The following is an 18197-nucleotide window of genomic DNA, read 5'->3' as shown; positions in this document are numbered from 1 at the left end:
TGAGATGTGCCAACATCGCTATTCTGGCCCACGATGTTTGGATGGAAACTGTCCCTCTACTGCACCCAGTTGCGGCGTGCATAATCGCGCAAGCGGGGCAACGAGCTGCTCGACCGACGCTGAGCGTGTTTCCCCTACTAGTCAACCTACACACGCGGTGGTTAGCCAGACCGGCCTCAGTGGCGCCGTTTCAGCCCGATGAATATGTGCCCGGGAGGAGGTTTGCCGGCACTCCTTGGCACAGTTGCCTGCCGACCTTGTCGCGTAAACGTCTCCGCTGCGGCCTCAGTTGCGTCACCGCAGGCCTTGTCAAGGACGGCTGGGCGCATGGAGGCATGACGTCAGTGCCTCAGTATACGGCCGGCGGTTGAATCTCGCGCAGTGCGCGGAGCATTCGGTGGTTAGACCAGCGCCTTCGGCGTCGCTGGTAGGTGTGTCGCCGGTCGAACGAGATTGCGCCTGTCGGTCAGCCATCCCCAATGTCAAAACTTGAGCTCTTCCGCGTGAAGTGTAATTCTTGATCCGTTATGAATCAAACAGCGCACGTAAACGACCGGGACACAGAACGGGAACAGCGCTGCCGTGTGTTTCCTGTCCTGGTCGTTTATACGTGCGCTTTTTGATTCATAATGCTACGCCAACAAGCACAAATTTTCAATATTGTAATTATTGACGTCGTTCTATACCGTATACGTTTACACACTTGTCCAAATTGCGCCATCTGACACCGCAAACTTGACTCCGGCTCTGCCTCCATAGATACTGTATTATATATAGTAAGTCTCGACGACCTTGTATGCTTCGGCGAACTTCGATCGGTTAGGGGATCCGGTCAAGCGGCGTGATTCCGATCTAGTGGCCGTGAGTTCCCGGTACGCTGCATGTGAAGCTGGGGGCTCACGTGTGTGCTAATATAGTCGACGTTTTATATTCTTTAGGTTTTATTTATTCATAGTAGCAAGAAGAAACACAGAAAGAAATTTACAGAGAAAACGGAAATCGCCCGAGGCAGATTGCGCAGTATTGCTTTTTTTTGTGGACTTGTACGGCAAGTCGCGGCCTCCCGTAAGCGAAACAATAGGTTACCACTAATTACGGATTTTTTTCTCTCGCTCAAACCACTCCTTGGAATTTTAATAATACTAATAATTTCTGTGCTCTTATGTGCCAAAACCACGATATCATTGTGAGGCATACCGTAGCGGAGGGCTCAGGAAAAATTCGACTACCGGGGCTTCGTTAACAGGCACCTCAACCTAAGTACAAGGACCTCTAGCATTTCGCCTCCATTGAAATGCGGCCCACCGCGACCGGGATTCAACCCACGTCTTTCAGGTCAGCAGCAGGGCACCGTATACCCACTGTACCACTGCGGCGGCTGCAAGGAATATTTACATTTTGTATCTGTATATGTGCACGCACGCATACAAACAGACGCGTGAACATAGTTAAAGAGGGGATCGAAACTCCCGAAAATAATTTCAGGCTACGCCCTTGATGCTAGGCGTAGTGCCGGGAGAATTTCTTCTGTATTAAACGGGAACCTTTCTCTCTCTTTCTCTCTCTCTCGTACAAAGAGTATTGGTCGAATATAGCGTTCGTCAGTGAATCCTTACAGAATATTGCAGCGGAAACTGCCTACTGGGAAATTGTCAGATAGTGCATAAATATTTTTTTCAGATTGCGTCACTTAACCAACACACGGCATCACTAGCCGACGTTAGCATTATTTAGTAAGGACATTAGCCATCGTTTAACAAACACTAGCCATCATTAGCTAACATTAGCCGCCGTATAGCAAACTGTTGCCGACATTAGGCATCATTTAGACAACACTAGGGCCTTATGTTATGGTTCCTTGTTGCAGTAATTGCAGTGGCCTACTTTGTTTCTACGCCGACTGTATGCCGACTCTTACTTTCCGCAGCAACTGCACTGCCATATTTTCTTGTTTCTTTGCCGACTCTATGATACGGTTGTGTATTGCGCCGATTGCATGCTGTGAGTTGCTTGTCGCGCCGGCTTTGTGATGTGGTGGCGTGCTGCGCCGACTGTGTAGTTACTGGTTGCACCGAGTCCATGATATTGTTACTTGCTGCGGCAGCTGCAATGTCCAGCTTTCTTTCTTCACCGTCTGTATGGTAGGGATACTTCTTTCGCTAACTGTTCTGTTCAGCATACTCTTGTTGCTCGCCGACTGCATGGTATGCTTGCTTGCTGCGATGACTGTACTGTCCAACTTTCTTTCTGCACCGACTATGTGTTATGGTTACTTGTTGCACCGAAAGTATCACATAGCTGCTTCTTGCGCCGACTTTGTGAGACACACACACACACACACACACACACACACACACACACACACACACACACACACACACACACACACACACACACACACACACACACACACACACGCACACGCACACACACACACACACACACACGCGCGCGCGCGCGCGCTCGGACGTGGTATAAGTACGAGCAGCAACGCTCAGTGCTCTCAGGGTAACATTTGTTAGCCTTAATTGCAAGAGCACCGTATATACGTTACATTCTCGAGGACTTTCAGCAAGTTCTTTGTGTAAGTACACTGCCGCTACTTCATCTCACAGTCCGCGAAGCCATCCGCTGCATCGCTTTTGCGACGCTTCTATAGCAGCACCCTTGGCTGAATGAGAAAAGTGTGCACTGCGAATCTACGTGTGACTTAATGCTTTGAATGAAAGAAATGAATGAATGAATGAATGAATGAATGAATGAATGAATGAATGAATGAATGAATGAATGAATGAATGAAGAAAGAATGAATGAAAGATAATTTTAAGGGCTTGTTTCTGTGTTTGCCACAACCTTAACGAAATCCAACAGATAATGAAGCCAAGAAAGGTACAAGGGACGTTAATTGTACTGTTTTTAAGTGTACTGTAGTAATTACAACATAAATGTGAAGAAAGTAAAGTGGACGAAAAGACAATACTTACCGCCGACAGCGACCAAACCTGCAACCTTCAGATAGTTGCAGGGGATGGTTTTCATTAACAACGCTTTGTTATTCGCTTTAACTATAGTTGTACTTGTCTGTGCGTATTTGTGTTCCATATTAGTCTTGCCCATGTATAGACTTCACCAGCCCTGTATGGCGCTTTCATTGTCTTGCAGCCAATATCCTGTTCGAACGCTTGGACAGCTGTCCCCAGAAACACTGGTTGCCGAGCTCCGCTATACCATACGAGAGATTCTGGTTGAGTGTACTGACTATAAGGACCACTCGTTAAACCTCGCCTCTGAAGTGGGCGGCATTGCGGAAGCGATGGGGGCCCCTCTGTCGCACGATCGCGCATGACTGACGGCGTAACTGCTTGCGCGCAGGATTTGCACTTTTTTTTTCTTCTTTCTTTTGTGTACCGGAAGCGACACTCGGTGCGGCCCTTCACTTCTCAGTGTGAGAAACTTCGTCAACCTGGGATGACATAGTCACCACTCCCTGCGCGCTAGTAAGCCCGGAACGTCGGGAATTTCGCGGCACTAAAAATGGGGACCAGAAGGGCCCGGCAGACAAGAAAACACGCCGGGTCGCACGGTGAAAGTGCTCGTCGTCTTCGTCGTTCGAACGAAAGCCGACGGACTCGTGGTGGCGCGTCATATGGGAGCGCTGTCGCCACAAGACCGTCTCGCACGCGGTGGGAGGCCAAAGAGGAAGGAAGGCCGAGAAACACTGATCCCGTTAGATCCGCGAACGGCCTGCCGAGAGAGAGGCAAGACTAACTCGCGCAGGCCGTCTTCGCCGAGCGGGGCGGCCCGTGCAGTGCACTTTCTTCTTGTTGCACACTGAGCCGCGGCGCCCGCGGTACCGCCGAGGAAAACCACCCGGCGTCGTGGAACTTTCTAGCGGGCCGTCGAAAAAGAGTCGTCTCCGCACCGAGGAAAACTCATTCCGCGGTCTCCGGGTTTACGGTCAGCCAGCTGGAACGAGCCAGCTCTCTCGCTGCCGTCGATTCTCTTCTATTTTAAAAGGAGGCGAGGAGCTGGTTAGGATGCCGGTGTGGGTGGGGAAAGGCTGCCTCGTTGGCGATCGGATTTTTGCGTCGACCGGTTTCCGTGCTGGCGCACCGTCCGATCGTGCACGCACGACGCTGTCTGGCGGGCTCGTTCGATTGCGCCCTCCTTTGGTGATGCCGGGCACGTTCCCGTTGCGCTCTCTGGCGCACTGTTTTCTTCTTCCGTGCGTGCCCGCCTTGTCACACTAACCTGACGACTGATTTGTCTCCGTTCTCCCCTCATTGTTGGGAGGTATCTCGCTCTGTTCGATTCCCCGATGCAGCTGCGGAGCTGCAGTGTTTCAGGCTGCAGCGAGATGCGAGCACGCTCCGCTTGCATTCGTTCTTTACGCTGAAGAAGCTGTCATGCGACTTCCGCGAGTGGTCACGTAGACTGAAATTTAGGGGTCCACAACGTGCTGCGGGAGTCATTTTGTGGACGTATCAGTCTTATAGTCTGCATGCGAAGGCTCCCGAAGTAATGATCTTGTTTGTGTGGCTCCTAAGCGATTGACTTCGTTCCCGTTCTATATGTGAAGGCGAGCATTCACAGACGAAGAGAAGAGTATTTCAAAAGTACGAACGTCGAAATATTGAAATCAGTTTAGTGGGGAAATGAAGAGAGAGGTGCGATAGGCGTAAGAAGGCGGTCCTCGGGCCCGTGGCGAGACAGAAGCAACTCTCATTTTCATAGGCCCATTTTCTGGAGCTTCATTGGCAAACTGGCAACCTTAGGTGAAAATAAGTTACAGTAACCGGCTCCAACATGGCAAGACGTTTTGAACGGGTATGCTGATGAGGTGTACTAACGAAGTTTGGGCCCTGCGCTGTTTTGATTTGATTTGCCAACGACTGCAGCGATAAGTGTACCCCATCACTTGTAAGCTCCTGCTGGTGATGTCTAAGCCATCAACAACTCACATGCTTTGCTCGATCATAACATGGAAAACTTAAAAGGTTATACTTCTTGTAAGAGAGCCTTTTAATCGGATCTATAAACATACTTTTGCTATGTGGGCAGCGTGACCCGGACGGAGGGCTGAGCCTGAAAGGAACGGACACGCGCGAGTGCTGACTGACAAGTGGTTTTATTTCTCAAATCAGTTGTCAGCCAGCGCTTGCGTATGTCCGTTCCTTTTAGTCCTCCGTCCGGGTCACGCTGCCCACATAGCAAAAGTATGTTCAACTACCAACTCGCGCTGCTTGCCGTTTTAATTTAGTTGAATCTATAAAGCCGCAGGTTAAGTATGTGGGTGTATTATCAATGCATTTTACCTACGGCATCACAGCGCCAGATTTCACACCGCATGATATGCGTGCTGCACATATCAAGAGAGATTAGACTGGTAAAATACTAGGAAACTATACTTCACTCACTGCCGGCGAAAAGAAAGAAAGATGTTTGAATTTATTATGTTTTGCACCGATATCTCGACGCCAGTGCGTTAGTGTGCCGTGTATACGTATTACAAAACATTTCCTCGTAGTGGAGTCATTATGTTACTGAACGATTAACCGTTAGTTCCTAGGTTAATCTTCTATACGGGTATTTTTGTCGATAAACTGTTAACGCAGTACAGGCGGACTGTCAAAATACGTGACGTCACGGCGAAGAAGTGCGAGACTTTGATAGGGCGGCGTCTTTCGCTTCTTCGTCTTTTCTGGCTTATATAGCCTCCTCACGTAGTACAGTATAGGTGCGGCTTGTATTGGTATTGCAGAGGCTCATTTTACTGACGCAGCTTAACTTCCTCTCCCTATTTAGCGTTGCTATTAATGGCCGGCGCTCCATGCGTTTGTAGCTTGCAGCAGCAGCAATCACGTTTCGTTTATAATTGCGGCGTGAAACAGACGCGTACGAACGTATGTACGTCGCAGATGTATCGGTATAATCGAGTTACCGGGTTAGTATAACTGCTGATAAGCTATACCGGGAATCGCCAGTCACGACACCGTTTTGAGCGCAGCTTGCATGCGTTTCCTTTCTCACTTTTCGAATGCGGGCTTTTATAGTTCTGACGTTGGTGGAATGAGCGTCGCGTTATTGATTGTTAAATAGTACAGGAAAAAAAAAGGTTTCATTTTGTCATTGACGTTGTCTTGCGCCTCTCTTCAACGCAGAGCTACACCCAGCTAAGGACACGGAACGATGCGATCGTGCGCCCAAAGCTTTGGAATTCGGTTACCTGCAGCAGCGTCGGAGATCATCCGCTCTGGGACAACAACAAGGTAGCACGCCTCGAAACGTCTGGCGCGTAAATTCTTGGTGGAAACTGCTGAACGAATGAACGATTGGACTGCATGACTGAGGACGTGGCCTCCGACATCGAGCAGCGCACGCGCTGGCCTCTCGATCTCTGAGGCCATTTTGATGAATGGTTAAATTCTAGACGCGCTGTGCACGAGTGTCATGAGTGAGCGTCGCAATCACACGCCCTCTATGGGCAAAATGCGTAACTTCATTGTTTTCGTAAAACGCTTATAGCATATGTATTGACTCAAAGCTGCGGAACTCCGAAGGGCCCATCGCTGTGTAGCGAACAAGGCGGTGGCGCTTATTGCCCGAGCTGTTCACCATTTTGTCGGGAGCCTGGCATTTCCAAGTGAAACTATACGTATATCTACTTGAAATAGTCGCACGTCGTGTTTTCTTTACGCAGCATCTTTTAGTGGAGGCGCTGGTTTTGGTGAAGGTGACTGATGGCATGGTATGCTTGAAACATCTGTAGATTCGACTTAATCGCTGCATCCAAACAGCTCAGGGAAGTGACTTGAGCTGTAACGTCATTGGTAGCGCAGCACTACGCTGTTGAACCTGGCTCTGACAGTAGTGACGCTGGGAAAATAGTTCGAACCGCGAAGCAGCATGGCAATATGTTACTGACCCCCCAGTAACTCGGCCCAACCGCTGACACTGGCAAAATAGCGATACTTATGCAATGCCTTTTATTCAATTTCTTCCGCGGCGGTATGACGTCGTGCGTGACGTTTCTGTTCAGGTCACGTGACCTCGAGCTGTTGAGGTGCAGGTAGACTCTCCCGCTACTGTATATATATATAGGTAACGCACAGAAAATCAAAATAAATGCACGTCTGAGAATGTGCTCGAAACTCGGTCTCTCAGCACAACAGCCCGATGTATGCATAGGCGTGTATCTCAGCGCAATAGCCGAGATACACGCCAAGCATATGTCTTTGAGATTATTGGCGCATGCGTCACGTGTTCAGCACGCGCGAGAGCACAACGTATACGTATATCTTAGCGGCGTTTGTCCTTGAGCTTATACTATTCCCTTATTTGGCGAGATAAGAGACACATCGTACTGAGCTCTTTAATTGGGCTGTCTTAGTCGTACGCGACGGAATGAGGGGAACACGCCGACTTGTTTACCGCGTCGTTTGTCCACCCTCTGCGAAAACGAAGGGCCAGGTTTGCCGCAGCTGGCGCAGTTACTATATTATTCACATTAGAAAAAAAAAAGAAAGAAGTGAGGAAGCGTCATAAACTAAACGTCAAAGGTTCGACACTGAACTTAATTCGCACTGCCATCTCAACACCATATGGTTGCATGGCACTATGTCTTTTAATTTCAATTAAGGTGCACCAGTAGCCATGTGCCGTTGCGTGCGCCATTGTGCTTTTTTTCTCTCTCTCTTTGTCGTTCATGCGTGTGGCGCGTTCGCGTGTTTCCTCTGTATCCTGCCCATTGACTTCCGGCTGGACGCACCGCATGCAGTTGTGTCCATCGTATATACGCTGCCGATGCTCGATCGTGCCAGGCTTGTGTGCGCACAGCGACTGCTGCAGTCGGTCATCGTGCGTGTGCCCGGCCTTTTGTCGAGTGTAGCGGCTCGGCAGGTCCGGTCACCTTCATTGTGCGTTGCTGTTTTTTCGACGCCCTTCCTGTCCATGGTTGACGCTGTCCGCTCTGCATGAGCCTGGCGGCCGCCGCTTTATTCGCTGTACAGTTCGCATGGCACTTGCGACCACGCACTCTCGACCGAGCGCGCGCTGCCGACGTTCAATTGTGCAGTGACTGTAATAGCGTGGAAGGACGTCGCATATAGCGCGTAGAACGTATGATCCGAAAGCTTACTTGAAGGTTTGCCGAGTGCTGAAAAGCACCGGTTGGTGCGCATATATATCACGTCCTGATCTGTTTTCAAGACTACGTAGTCATCCGGTTTCACTTTGCAGTATATGAAAACTTCAAGTGCAAAATCGCGTGGCACTCATTGCAACAGAGGCGTTGACAGAATTTTTTTTTTGAGGGGGGACCCCCCTCCTCTCCCCCCAGAAGTGCGGCTCAACGATCAGGCACTTCACCACGCGACCATAGGGTACACGTCCTAAAATCCTTGAGCGGTGAGCCGTGCCACCACGATGTTGAAGCACTATTCATTGAAATTTAGTTCATGTATGGAGGGATACTCGAATAATAATATGGTTATCCGAAGATGTCCAGCGTTCGCAACTTCGTTCAGCGTAAGAGAATTTTAGTTATCCGGGGAAAGACTTGCAGAGAAAAAGCGTCGGTTCCTGACAGGAAATGTCATGCAGCATCCACGTGTGTCCCGTCCGCGTGCTTCTCGCGGCAGGGCGACAAGAGCGCAACGACCCGCATGAGTCGCACTCTTCCCGGTCGTTGGCCGAAGGCAGCAACGGGATGCAAGACATCACGGAGGTATAAAGACTGGGCATTAATTTGAGCCGAATGGGATTCCTCGAGCTCAGCGTATAAATACGTACGTATACATGCAAACTCTGGGGACGATCGGCGCTACATATCGGTTCCTACGGAGCTTTGATCGAAAATCGACGCCGCGCGCCCGCATGTAGGTCATTCTTTCGCGCCGACCACATCACGACGCCGCGTTTGATTACTACAAAGGCAAATTACTGCCGCGCATATATGTGCGTCGTGTGTGTGGGCGCCGTGGCGGTGGATCGACGACGCCCCGCGTGCTGCCGCCAACGCGGCGTAACAGGCGGCATCGGGGAAACCGGGCAGGCAGCTGTTGCATGTTTATTGTTATTGCGGGCACCCCCATTGTTGGGCCAGGTCCGCGTTGTGTCGATTGGTGCTCCCGTTGTCCCCCGATGCCGCGGCGTCCCGCAGTAATGGCCGCGACGAGGGGGCGTCGTCACTGTATGCATATACGGCCGCATATGCGTGCGCGGTGTCCTTTGCGCACTGTATGTATCGTCGAAGAGGAAGAGCTGCGCGATGGAGGAGCAGCGGTTCTTTCTGTCGCCAACACGCGTCCACAGTCCCCTTGCGTCGTGCGCGCATTCATCGTCCGCCGGTGTGTCTGTGCGTCCGGCACTCGGCGGCCGGTATACCGTGACGACCCGTTATATGCATGCGGGTCTTCGGAGCAGCGCGCTTGTCTCGCGGCGAATTGGTTACGGTGGGCGCCGCTATATGTAAGCGCCCTTTGTATCCATGCATGTGTGGCACCGTTGTTGCCGTCTTTCCTCTCCGCGTTCATCGCGTCGATTTTATCTAAGGTGTTGACGAGGGCGCCGAGAACGTTTGGTGCTTTTGTGGGCGGTCTCAGGGGTCCCGTTATATAGGCAACGTCGCTTGGCGCCCGCACTGCGCATCCTCGTGGGGGCGATAGTTCTCACTCTTGCTGACATTTGTCGCCTCGCACTACATGATGCTAAAATTCAAGAGGGCCAGATTAAATCTCCTTGTACAGATAGCTTAGAGCACTATGGCCATCTTATAAGATTATTAACGCGATAGCGTTAAAGAGCTCGTTTCGCAGAAATTCCGGCGTCGGCGCGGGCATCGCTGGTTGTGAGCGAAAAATCATCTTGTGCGTGATCGAAAAATCGAGAAAGATGCAAATAAAATAAATAATAAAAATTTCGGGTACGAGTGAGGACCGAACCCAGGTAGTTTGCGTGGCAAGCAGGCATTCTACCACACAGCCATGCGCCTGCTTGGAAATACAGTTAACTTCCTCTGCTGGAAATGCAGTGAGAATAACGTTTATGCTTTACAAACACACGCGTCCTGTATACAGGCTTCACAATACAACATGTAATATCGCAGTAATATTGCGTGGTACAAGCGTACATTGCCATAGGGCGTCAGAACATGTGATTATCATAACGACTTCGTGGTTTAAAGCTGGCCACCCATTACAAAAGGCACACACGTTACTGCGCGTATTCCCTTAGACCACGTAGTGGGTGCATAGCAAGTTCGAAACGATTCCACGCGCATAATTGCTCGTTGCTACCCATTACACAGAATGCAGCCACATGCGAAAGCTTCACTGACACAAGCCACTTACAACTTTGTCGATTACACTGTAATAATCCACAATTTAAACTTCTCGAGTAACATCATACGATAAAGAAGTGTGCACTAAGTGGTTGAAGTACGCACTGGGGACAGGATATCGCTATTGCGTTCAACTCTTAAAGGCGAAGCTTAAGGGTCCCCCAGTTGTTTGTATAGCATTGATCTCCGCTTAGATTGTGACTGTGGAGCGTCTTAATTTGAGCTTTTAAATTGTTTGTAGCCTTTACGCACACATAGAACAAGATCCATTGTATCGGACTCTGCGGGCAATATACAGGGCGTCCCAAATATCACGCAGCACGATGTAAAAAAAAAAAAAGGAACGTCGTTACGCGAAGCTCACCTAGTGCACATTGTTCCCACTATACTGTATTAGCCAGTACTCATTTTTTCCATTAATGAGGTGTAGTTAATTAGTCCCAATTATGTTTCGAATTCGACAAATACTCACTTATATATAATCAATAAAATGTCAATGAGGCATATGTAGGCATGCTCAAATGACATCTCACTGGGCTTTTTTCAGCAACGTACTAATTACGGGCTCATTTTTTTCCGGCTGATAACGAAAGCACGTGAAATATGAAAAATAACACGTGACAACGCTCCCACTCGCAAACGGTGGGAGCGTAGTCTTGACTTGCTACCTCACAGTGATCCTGTTTGAGGGCGCTGCTTCCTGATGCGCGCTGCAGTCTAGTCTCGGGTCATTTTTCAGATTTCGCGGGTTTTCTTTATTAACAAAAAAAAAGCTAGCATGAAATTAGCACGTTGTTGAAAATAGCGCAGTTAGATGTCATTTGAACATGTCTACATATGGCTCATTGACATTTTAATGATTAGGTTAGTAGTTGTAGAGTTGGAAACATAATTAGGACTAATTAACCAAATCTTATTAACGAAAAATTACTAGTGGCTACTACAGTATACTGGGAACAATGTGCACTAGGCGTGCTTCGCGTAACAACGTTTCTCTGTTTTTAAATCGCGCTGGTGCTACGTGATAATTGGGGCACCCTGTGTGTGTGTGTGTGTGTGTGTGTGTGTGTGTGTGTGTGTGTGTGTGTGTGTGTGTGTGTGTGTGTGTGTGTGTGTGTGTGTGTGTGTGTGTGTGTGTGTGTGTGTGTGTGTGTGTGTGTGTGTGTGTGTGTGTGTGTGTGTGTGTGTGTGTGTGTGTGTGTGTGTGTGTGTGTGTGTGTGTGTGTGTGTGTGTGTGTGTGTGTGTGTGTGTGTACATATATTTTTTTTCCTTGTTATCCGCTACAGACTCCGATGGAGCACTCACCGTATATGACAAAGTTACTCTTAGCAAACTACTGACAAGCACTTTCCAGCACAGCACATTACTTGACGCTGTGTACCTAACCAACTACGACAACAATTGAAGTGATTGTGAATCGCTCAACGCTCACTGCTTCCTAAGGTATGGGAGTGCAAGCTCAATACATCCGCACCCCCCGTCTCCAACTAACCGCGCTACAGATGTCCGTCTGACCGTCCAAGCGAGGACGAAGTGTTGTTCCGACTGGTGGGCAGTGCCGGACTGGTAGCACGGTATCAAGACTGAGCTGAGATAGCCGCCAAGAGGGTGGGGGGAACCATAATAAACACTTTCTGCTGCTGTTACCTTTCTTTCATTTTTTTTTTCAATGTTTCAAGCTTATTCCTCGTTCTCTTCGCCTGGAGCGCGCTCAGGCTTGCCCTAAAACTTCCACAGTAACTTACCTGCTTTTATCGTGCCTTGGGATAAGCTGATCAGGCTGGCCGATATCCCAGTACTGTACACCTGAATCTGCTGGTAAAAACAATTCGAAAGAAGCACGTGCTCGCGGCCATTCTGTTAATCCCCGTCTGCGCAGCTCTAGCCCTGACATGCCGGTTTTCATCGGCTGCTTTTTCTCTGTATCTCTGGAAAAGGAAACACATCGAGAGTGTGTCCTCAATTTTACATGACCGCTACGCGCTTGAAACGTTTGCGCACAGCACGGATAATCACGCCCGGACACATATATAATTTCATATGTTTGTGGTGCTGCAGCAGCATGGCGCTGTATACTTTCTCGCTTTGATGTAGCTTAATGGTCCTCAATTAATCTACGTGACCCCTAGCGCCAGTCGGCCCGGCGTTTGGAGGGAGGTCGTTCGGGCGAAGTTATAAGCTCGTATAGACGCGACGGGACTGCTGCTTTTTGTCCGCGCCTCTCCCCGGCGATTGATGTGACCTCGCGCGCTTTCTTCCTCGACTTGTGCGACGTACTCTGCGTGCAGCCATCATCTTTGTGACGACGTGTTCTCTCGCCTTCGTGTGCGCATTTGTTCGTTCAATCCGGGCTGCGAATGCTCCAGCCAGTCTCCTATAGGCGTCTTCAGCGAAGCGCGCCCGATAGCCTTGTCCCTAATTTGTTGCGATTCTCCTGTCACAAACCGCGCGCGCGAGGGAACGGCACCGCCTAAAGCTCATGCAAGCACCGTCGATGCTTTCACCGGCGCTTTGTGTTTCCTCTCTTTCTATTCTTTTTATTGTTTTTTTTTTACGTCCAGTAGCTTGGCTTCTGAGGAACCGAATTACGCATTCAGCGGCGAAGTTTTCAGTCCCTACAGTTTGGTAAAGCTCCTGCTTCAGCCTTTAGGGAGAGTAGAAAATTTTGTAACTGATACTCGGGAGGTTGCTATATTGGACTGTATTACGTCTTCATAGCGGTCACATTTCTTGGAACAGTATTTTTTTCGGGCGCTGTCATGGAATGATTGTACGTAAAAAGAAAAAAAAAAGATTTTTGCGTGTCCGACGAGTGTAGCCACGACGAAGAAAAGTTTGTCGTGTCTTGCGGGCATCTAACCGGGCACCAGCTCTTTCGCAGTCTCTGTCGTCACATATGAGCTAACCAGAAGGCTAGACGATTGCAGAGCGAGGCCGTATTCATCGACAACTGGAATTAAAGGAACAATGAATGTGGTAAACAAGTTCTGCAGAAGCTCTCAGCGTGGATAAAGGCGCGGGGAAAGGAAAATTTGTCGACCACGTGACTCCCGCACAAAGCTACAAACTTTCTGAGAAACTGTTGTGCACGAGCTTCCTGTAGCTACATCATATACAAGGTGTTTTACTTCTTTTTTAGACAATACAGGTTTTGGATAAAAATTCTGTGACAGTAAGGCTCCTGTCGTTTTCGCACACGAACTATATGTCGAGGCGGAAATACTTTTCCGCTGCTAAAATGACGTTGACGCAACTAATTAACAAAACTCTTTAATTAACATTTTAATTATTGACTTGAGTGCGGTTGCTTACATTAGAAAGTTGTAGCGCATGATAATTTGTGGCATACTCAGTTTTTAGAAATCACAAAAGTAGCACGTAGTTCGAGATATTCATCATCAAATTTCAATGTTGATATTGAAACTGATCGCGCCCGGCGCGCACGAAGCGCGGCCGTTCTGTTACGTCAGACCGGAACTACTCGTGACAGGGAAGTGACAAAATTTGAATGATGTAATATAAACAACTGCATTCAAATTAATAATTAAGAAAGTAAATGAACGAGTTTTCGTAAATTAGTGGCGTCAACGTCACTTTAGCTGCGGAATAGTATTTCCACCTCGACATATATTTCGTGTGCGAAAACGATAAGAGCCTGACTGTCATAGAATATTCATAAAAAGTATGTATTGTCAAAAAAAAAAAAAAAACACCCTGAATAGCTGAACTGGAAGGACGACAATGTTTCTTAACCGCCGTTGTAGCTTGGCGGCTAAGGTGTTGCTCTGGTAAACTCGAGGACGCGGGTTCGGTTCCTGCTAAGCGGCCGCTGTTCGATGGGGACCAAATTCAAAACGTGCGCACGCACGTGTGACATATTTGTGTGCAGGTTGAAGAACCGCAAGTGCTCGAAATTAATATACAGTTCAACACTACGGCGTGCCTAATGATCATGTCATGTCAAACCACAGAATTCAATTTAGACAATAGGGTGTTTTCGAATAGGGGCCCCAAGCGTTTTGGGGCCCCAAAGAAATACCGTCGAAGCCACAGCGCATGCGGCAAACGCAGACAGCGTTTGGGTGTTGCGTCGAGCGTGCTATTTCACCAATGTAGCCGGGAGCCCCTAAACTTGCCCGAAGTGCTTTGCGTCAAAAACATGTCGAAGCGACGGCTTTCGGCCCCGACCAAAGTGGCCCGACTTCTGAGTAACTTATGGCTTTATGATTAAATAAATGCTTGATACCGCTTTTCTCCGTCTCGCACATACAACAAAGATTGGTCAAACTATAGCCACTGTTAAGAACGGTTGTCAGTATAAGAGCCTGCAGGCTTAAGGTGGCTGGTGACTCAAATTGTCTTGGCTGATTGCGGCAAGTAGTTTAGACTCACTGTATTGACGGTGAGTACTAGCGAATTCATCACCACTACTTGTTTTAAATGCCAATTTTAAGGAATACGCGCACCGATGGCAACTTACTGTGTCAGCTTTTATTTATCATTCGTTGTAGCTTGGCTTTCCAGTCACCGTGGCACTTGCAGGCGCAAGACGCAGTGAGCTCAAAACCCAATTCGAAAACTCGTACCTTCGCAAGACCTAAAGCCAGCATAAGCAAAGCGTTTTGGGGTCCCAACCTTTTGGGGCCCCTATTCGAAAACTCCCTAATGTTTTCCATCTTCTGGGCTTGCGCAGGACAGATTTGTGATAAAAATTGTTGGTCTCATTTAGTCTCATCGTCTCATTTAGGCGAACTGTGTATAGTGTACGCCCGGAGGCTTCGCTGCAGTTTTTCTATAAATACAAGGCCAAGGAATGAGCGCAATTAGAAGAGGGGAGATTGTGTTGGATTTTACAGTGCACTTGCCAGCGCAAGTTCGTGACGCACGTGGTGCTCTGTGCGTCGGCATGGTTGCGCAAAACTACACAACGACGCTTGTTTGTTCGCATCGCCATTTAATGCATGCTTGCGAATATCACGTGCTCCATCCGTATCCTTTCAACAAGCTGTCAGTTCGCGGTGGCGATTGCGGTGTTACGCCATTCATATTTTCATGCGATTGCATCTCACCTCTCGCCGCTTTTACTTGCCACGCCTGCCGTAGACGTATACTACAGCTCAATACGTATTATACACGCGATAACGTATAGCAGCAGCAAAGCGCGTAGTCGGTAGCCACGCACTGATAAATATCAACTGTTCGGCGGCACGCATACGCGGTGAGGAGGCCGCGTTGTATGTATGCATACGCTCGATCGTGACGCAAACAGCGTTCCGCGTCGTCGCCTGGAAACGGGAGCGTCCGATGTGTGCGTACGCAATCTCCCGTGTCCAAGGTAGAAAGCCACAAATCTCGTTCGCCGATCGAGGAGACGCGGCCGTGCTCGGCCGTCGGGAGCTAGTTGCAAAATTCGACGTCATTCGACGAGCACCGAGTGCGTCGCGTCGCATTAGTGCGGACATTAGAATATAGCGTGGGCACGATCGTTTCCGTGCACACTTCGGCACGCGTACGCAGGTGTCACCGTTGCAATCCTCTGTGAAGTCGCCGAACCTGTCGGCGCTGCGTAATTCTTTCTTTCTTCGCCTCTTATCAGGCGTTTGCGTCTTTTGCCGCCGACCCCGCTTCAGGGTGTTGGAATGTATTCGCACCCCTGAGGTAAGCGGCGATTGCCTCACCTCATCTCGCTGTTGTAGCATACGCCGATTGGCAGTCGTAGCAGTTGTGTCAACGGGAAATGAGCGCGCGAATCGGCGGCGGACGAGGGGCGCGCACGAAGCGAAGGCGGAGGCCTCCCGCGAGCGCTTTTCTTGCGCGCGTCAGCATGCGTCTTCCCCCCGCCAGTTCTCATCGTCAGTGTGTGCTAGAGCACTGCACGGGCCCGCTTTATGAAGCCCGAGCCCGGCCCGGGCCCGTGGTTCCAAGCCCGGGCCCGGCCCGGGCCCGGGCGTACTTGACCGTCCCGAGCCCGGCCCGGGCCCGTCGTTCCACGCCAGGGCCCGGCCTGGGCCCGGGCGTTCATTACTAAACTAATCCAGGGCGCGCTTGTTCATGACCAGGTCCGACCCGGGCCCGCTAGAGCATATTAGTTTGTTGATGATGATTATTAATGATGCCGTGCTCTTTGTAGCGGGCGATCGGACGGAAAATTCGGTGTGTGCATGCATCGAAATGTTGCTTAGCCCGCGGTGGTAGCTCAGCGGTTAAGCTGTTTCGCTGTTAAGTCCTAGGACACGGGTGCGATTCCCGCGGCGACGGAGGCCGCAATTTGATGGGGGCGAAATGCAACAACACCCGTGTATATACTTACCTTTAGGTGCACGTTAGAGAACTCGAGGTGGTCGAAATTGATCCGGTGCCACTACGGCGTGCCTCGTAATCATATCGTGGTTTTGGCACGTAATACCAAGGAATATAAATGAAATGTACCGTATGTGTCAACCTCGAATAAAAGACTGAACAACCGTGATCTGGCCCATTGTTAGTGCTGTTAATATATATATATATATATACTATATATATATATATATATATATATATATATATATATATATATATATATATATATATATATATATATATACGTGACCTGGCGTGTTTATAAGGAAACCCACCATGATGTACTTGTTACTTTGACAAAGCCTGGTCCCGCAGACAAAACGTTAGTGAAAATATACAGTGCCAGTCTATATCTATAATGGTGAAAAAAATAGCACTTCAACTGCTTTTCTATTTTTATTGCTAAGCTTTACTAAGAGCCAACTCTTGGCACGTGTCACTTCAGCTTGGCACAGTATACCTTGGACCATGCAATGCATAACGTTTGCGTGTGCTCGAAGGCCCGACTTACGCCTTTTAATGAGCGGGTCCGAGTCCGGCCCGGCCCGGCCCGGCCCGGCCCGGCCCGCAGCCTCCAGCCCGGGCCCGGCCCGGCCCGCAGCCTCAAGCCCGGGCCCGGCCCAGGCCCGCAGCTTCAAGCCCGGGCCCGGCCCGGGCCCGCACTTTCAAGCCCGAGCCCAGCCCGGGCCCGCCGAAAAACGCTTCGGACGGCCCGGCCCGGCCCGCGGGCCGGGCCGGGCCCGGGCTTTCGGGCCGGCCCGGGCCCGTGCAGTGCTCTAGTGTGTGCGGCCGTGGCGCCGCCGATGGAACATCTCCGGGGAGGTGCGCCCGGGGCGCGGTTCGCCGCCGACGTCGTCGCTCTGTTGTAATTAAGGCCCCGACAGTGCGGCGCGGCCTCCTCTGGTCTCGTGTGCGCGGGCCGCCGCCGCAGTTCCTCCGGGGGATGACGGAAAGGGGCGAACGAGGAGGGCGCACCAGGGCAACGCGCGAGAGAAGACTTTGCGTATTCTCGGTTGGCCCCGCTTCCGTGAGCGTTGCATATGTGTGACTCGGCTATGTAATCGATTTATTATAGAACGCGGTATCGTGGAAATCATTCCTGCGGCGACCGACAACTGTCAGAGAGAGTTTTAATTTATTTTTAAATTACCGGACCTTTCGCGCTTTGAGCGTTTCATTCTACGTATCTGTCTATCTATCTATCTAGCCGCCTACGTCTGGGTGCTCTCGTGATCGCCTCCTTAACTTGGTGTAGAACAAACTTGACAGGGGAGGGTAAGAGGATTTGACGAATATGACTGTCGGGTCATTACATGAATAACGTGAAAATCCTGTCGCTTGCGTCGTCAAACCCTTTCCTCCAGACACATGTGGCACATACCCGTTTACCACGGGCCGCGGTGTACGGGTATGCGCCGCAGGTGATTGACAGTTTATATACCTAGGAACGGCGAGAACAGACATTAAATGCGAAAGCGTTAAGAAAAACCGACATCGGCAGCGTTGACACGACGAATG

The 18197-nt window shown here is 49.8% G+C and overlaps 1 protein-coding gene across 1 annotated transcript in view; it reads left to right on the top strand.

Moving 5' to 3' along the window:
• LOC119396750 (uncharacterized) overlaps positions 1–18197 on the top strand; it is a 296740-nt gene that overhangs the window by 59224 nt on the left and 219319 nt on the right. The window contains exon 2 of the mRNA XM_037664059.2: positions 6162–6269. Coding sequence (XP_037519987.1) covers positions 6162–6269 — 108 coding nt within the window. The remainder of the gene's footprint in view (positions 1–6161; positions 6270–18197) is intronic.

This window comes from Rhipicephalus sanguineus, chromosome 1 (genome assembly GCF_013339695.2).
Source record: "Rhipicephalus sanguineus isolate Rsan-2018 chromosome 1, BIME_Rsan_1.4, whole genome shotgun sequence".
NCBI lineage: Eukaryota > Metazoa > Arthropoda > Arachnida > Ixodida > Ixodidae > Rhipicephalus > Rhipicephalus sanguineus.
This window is presented reverse-complemented; position numbering and strand designations above follow the sequence as displayed.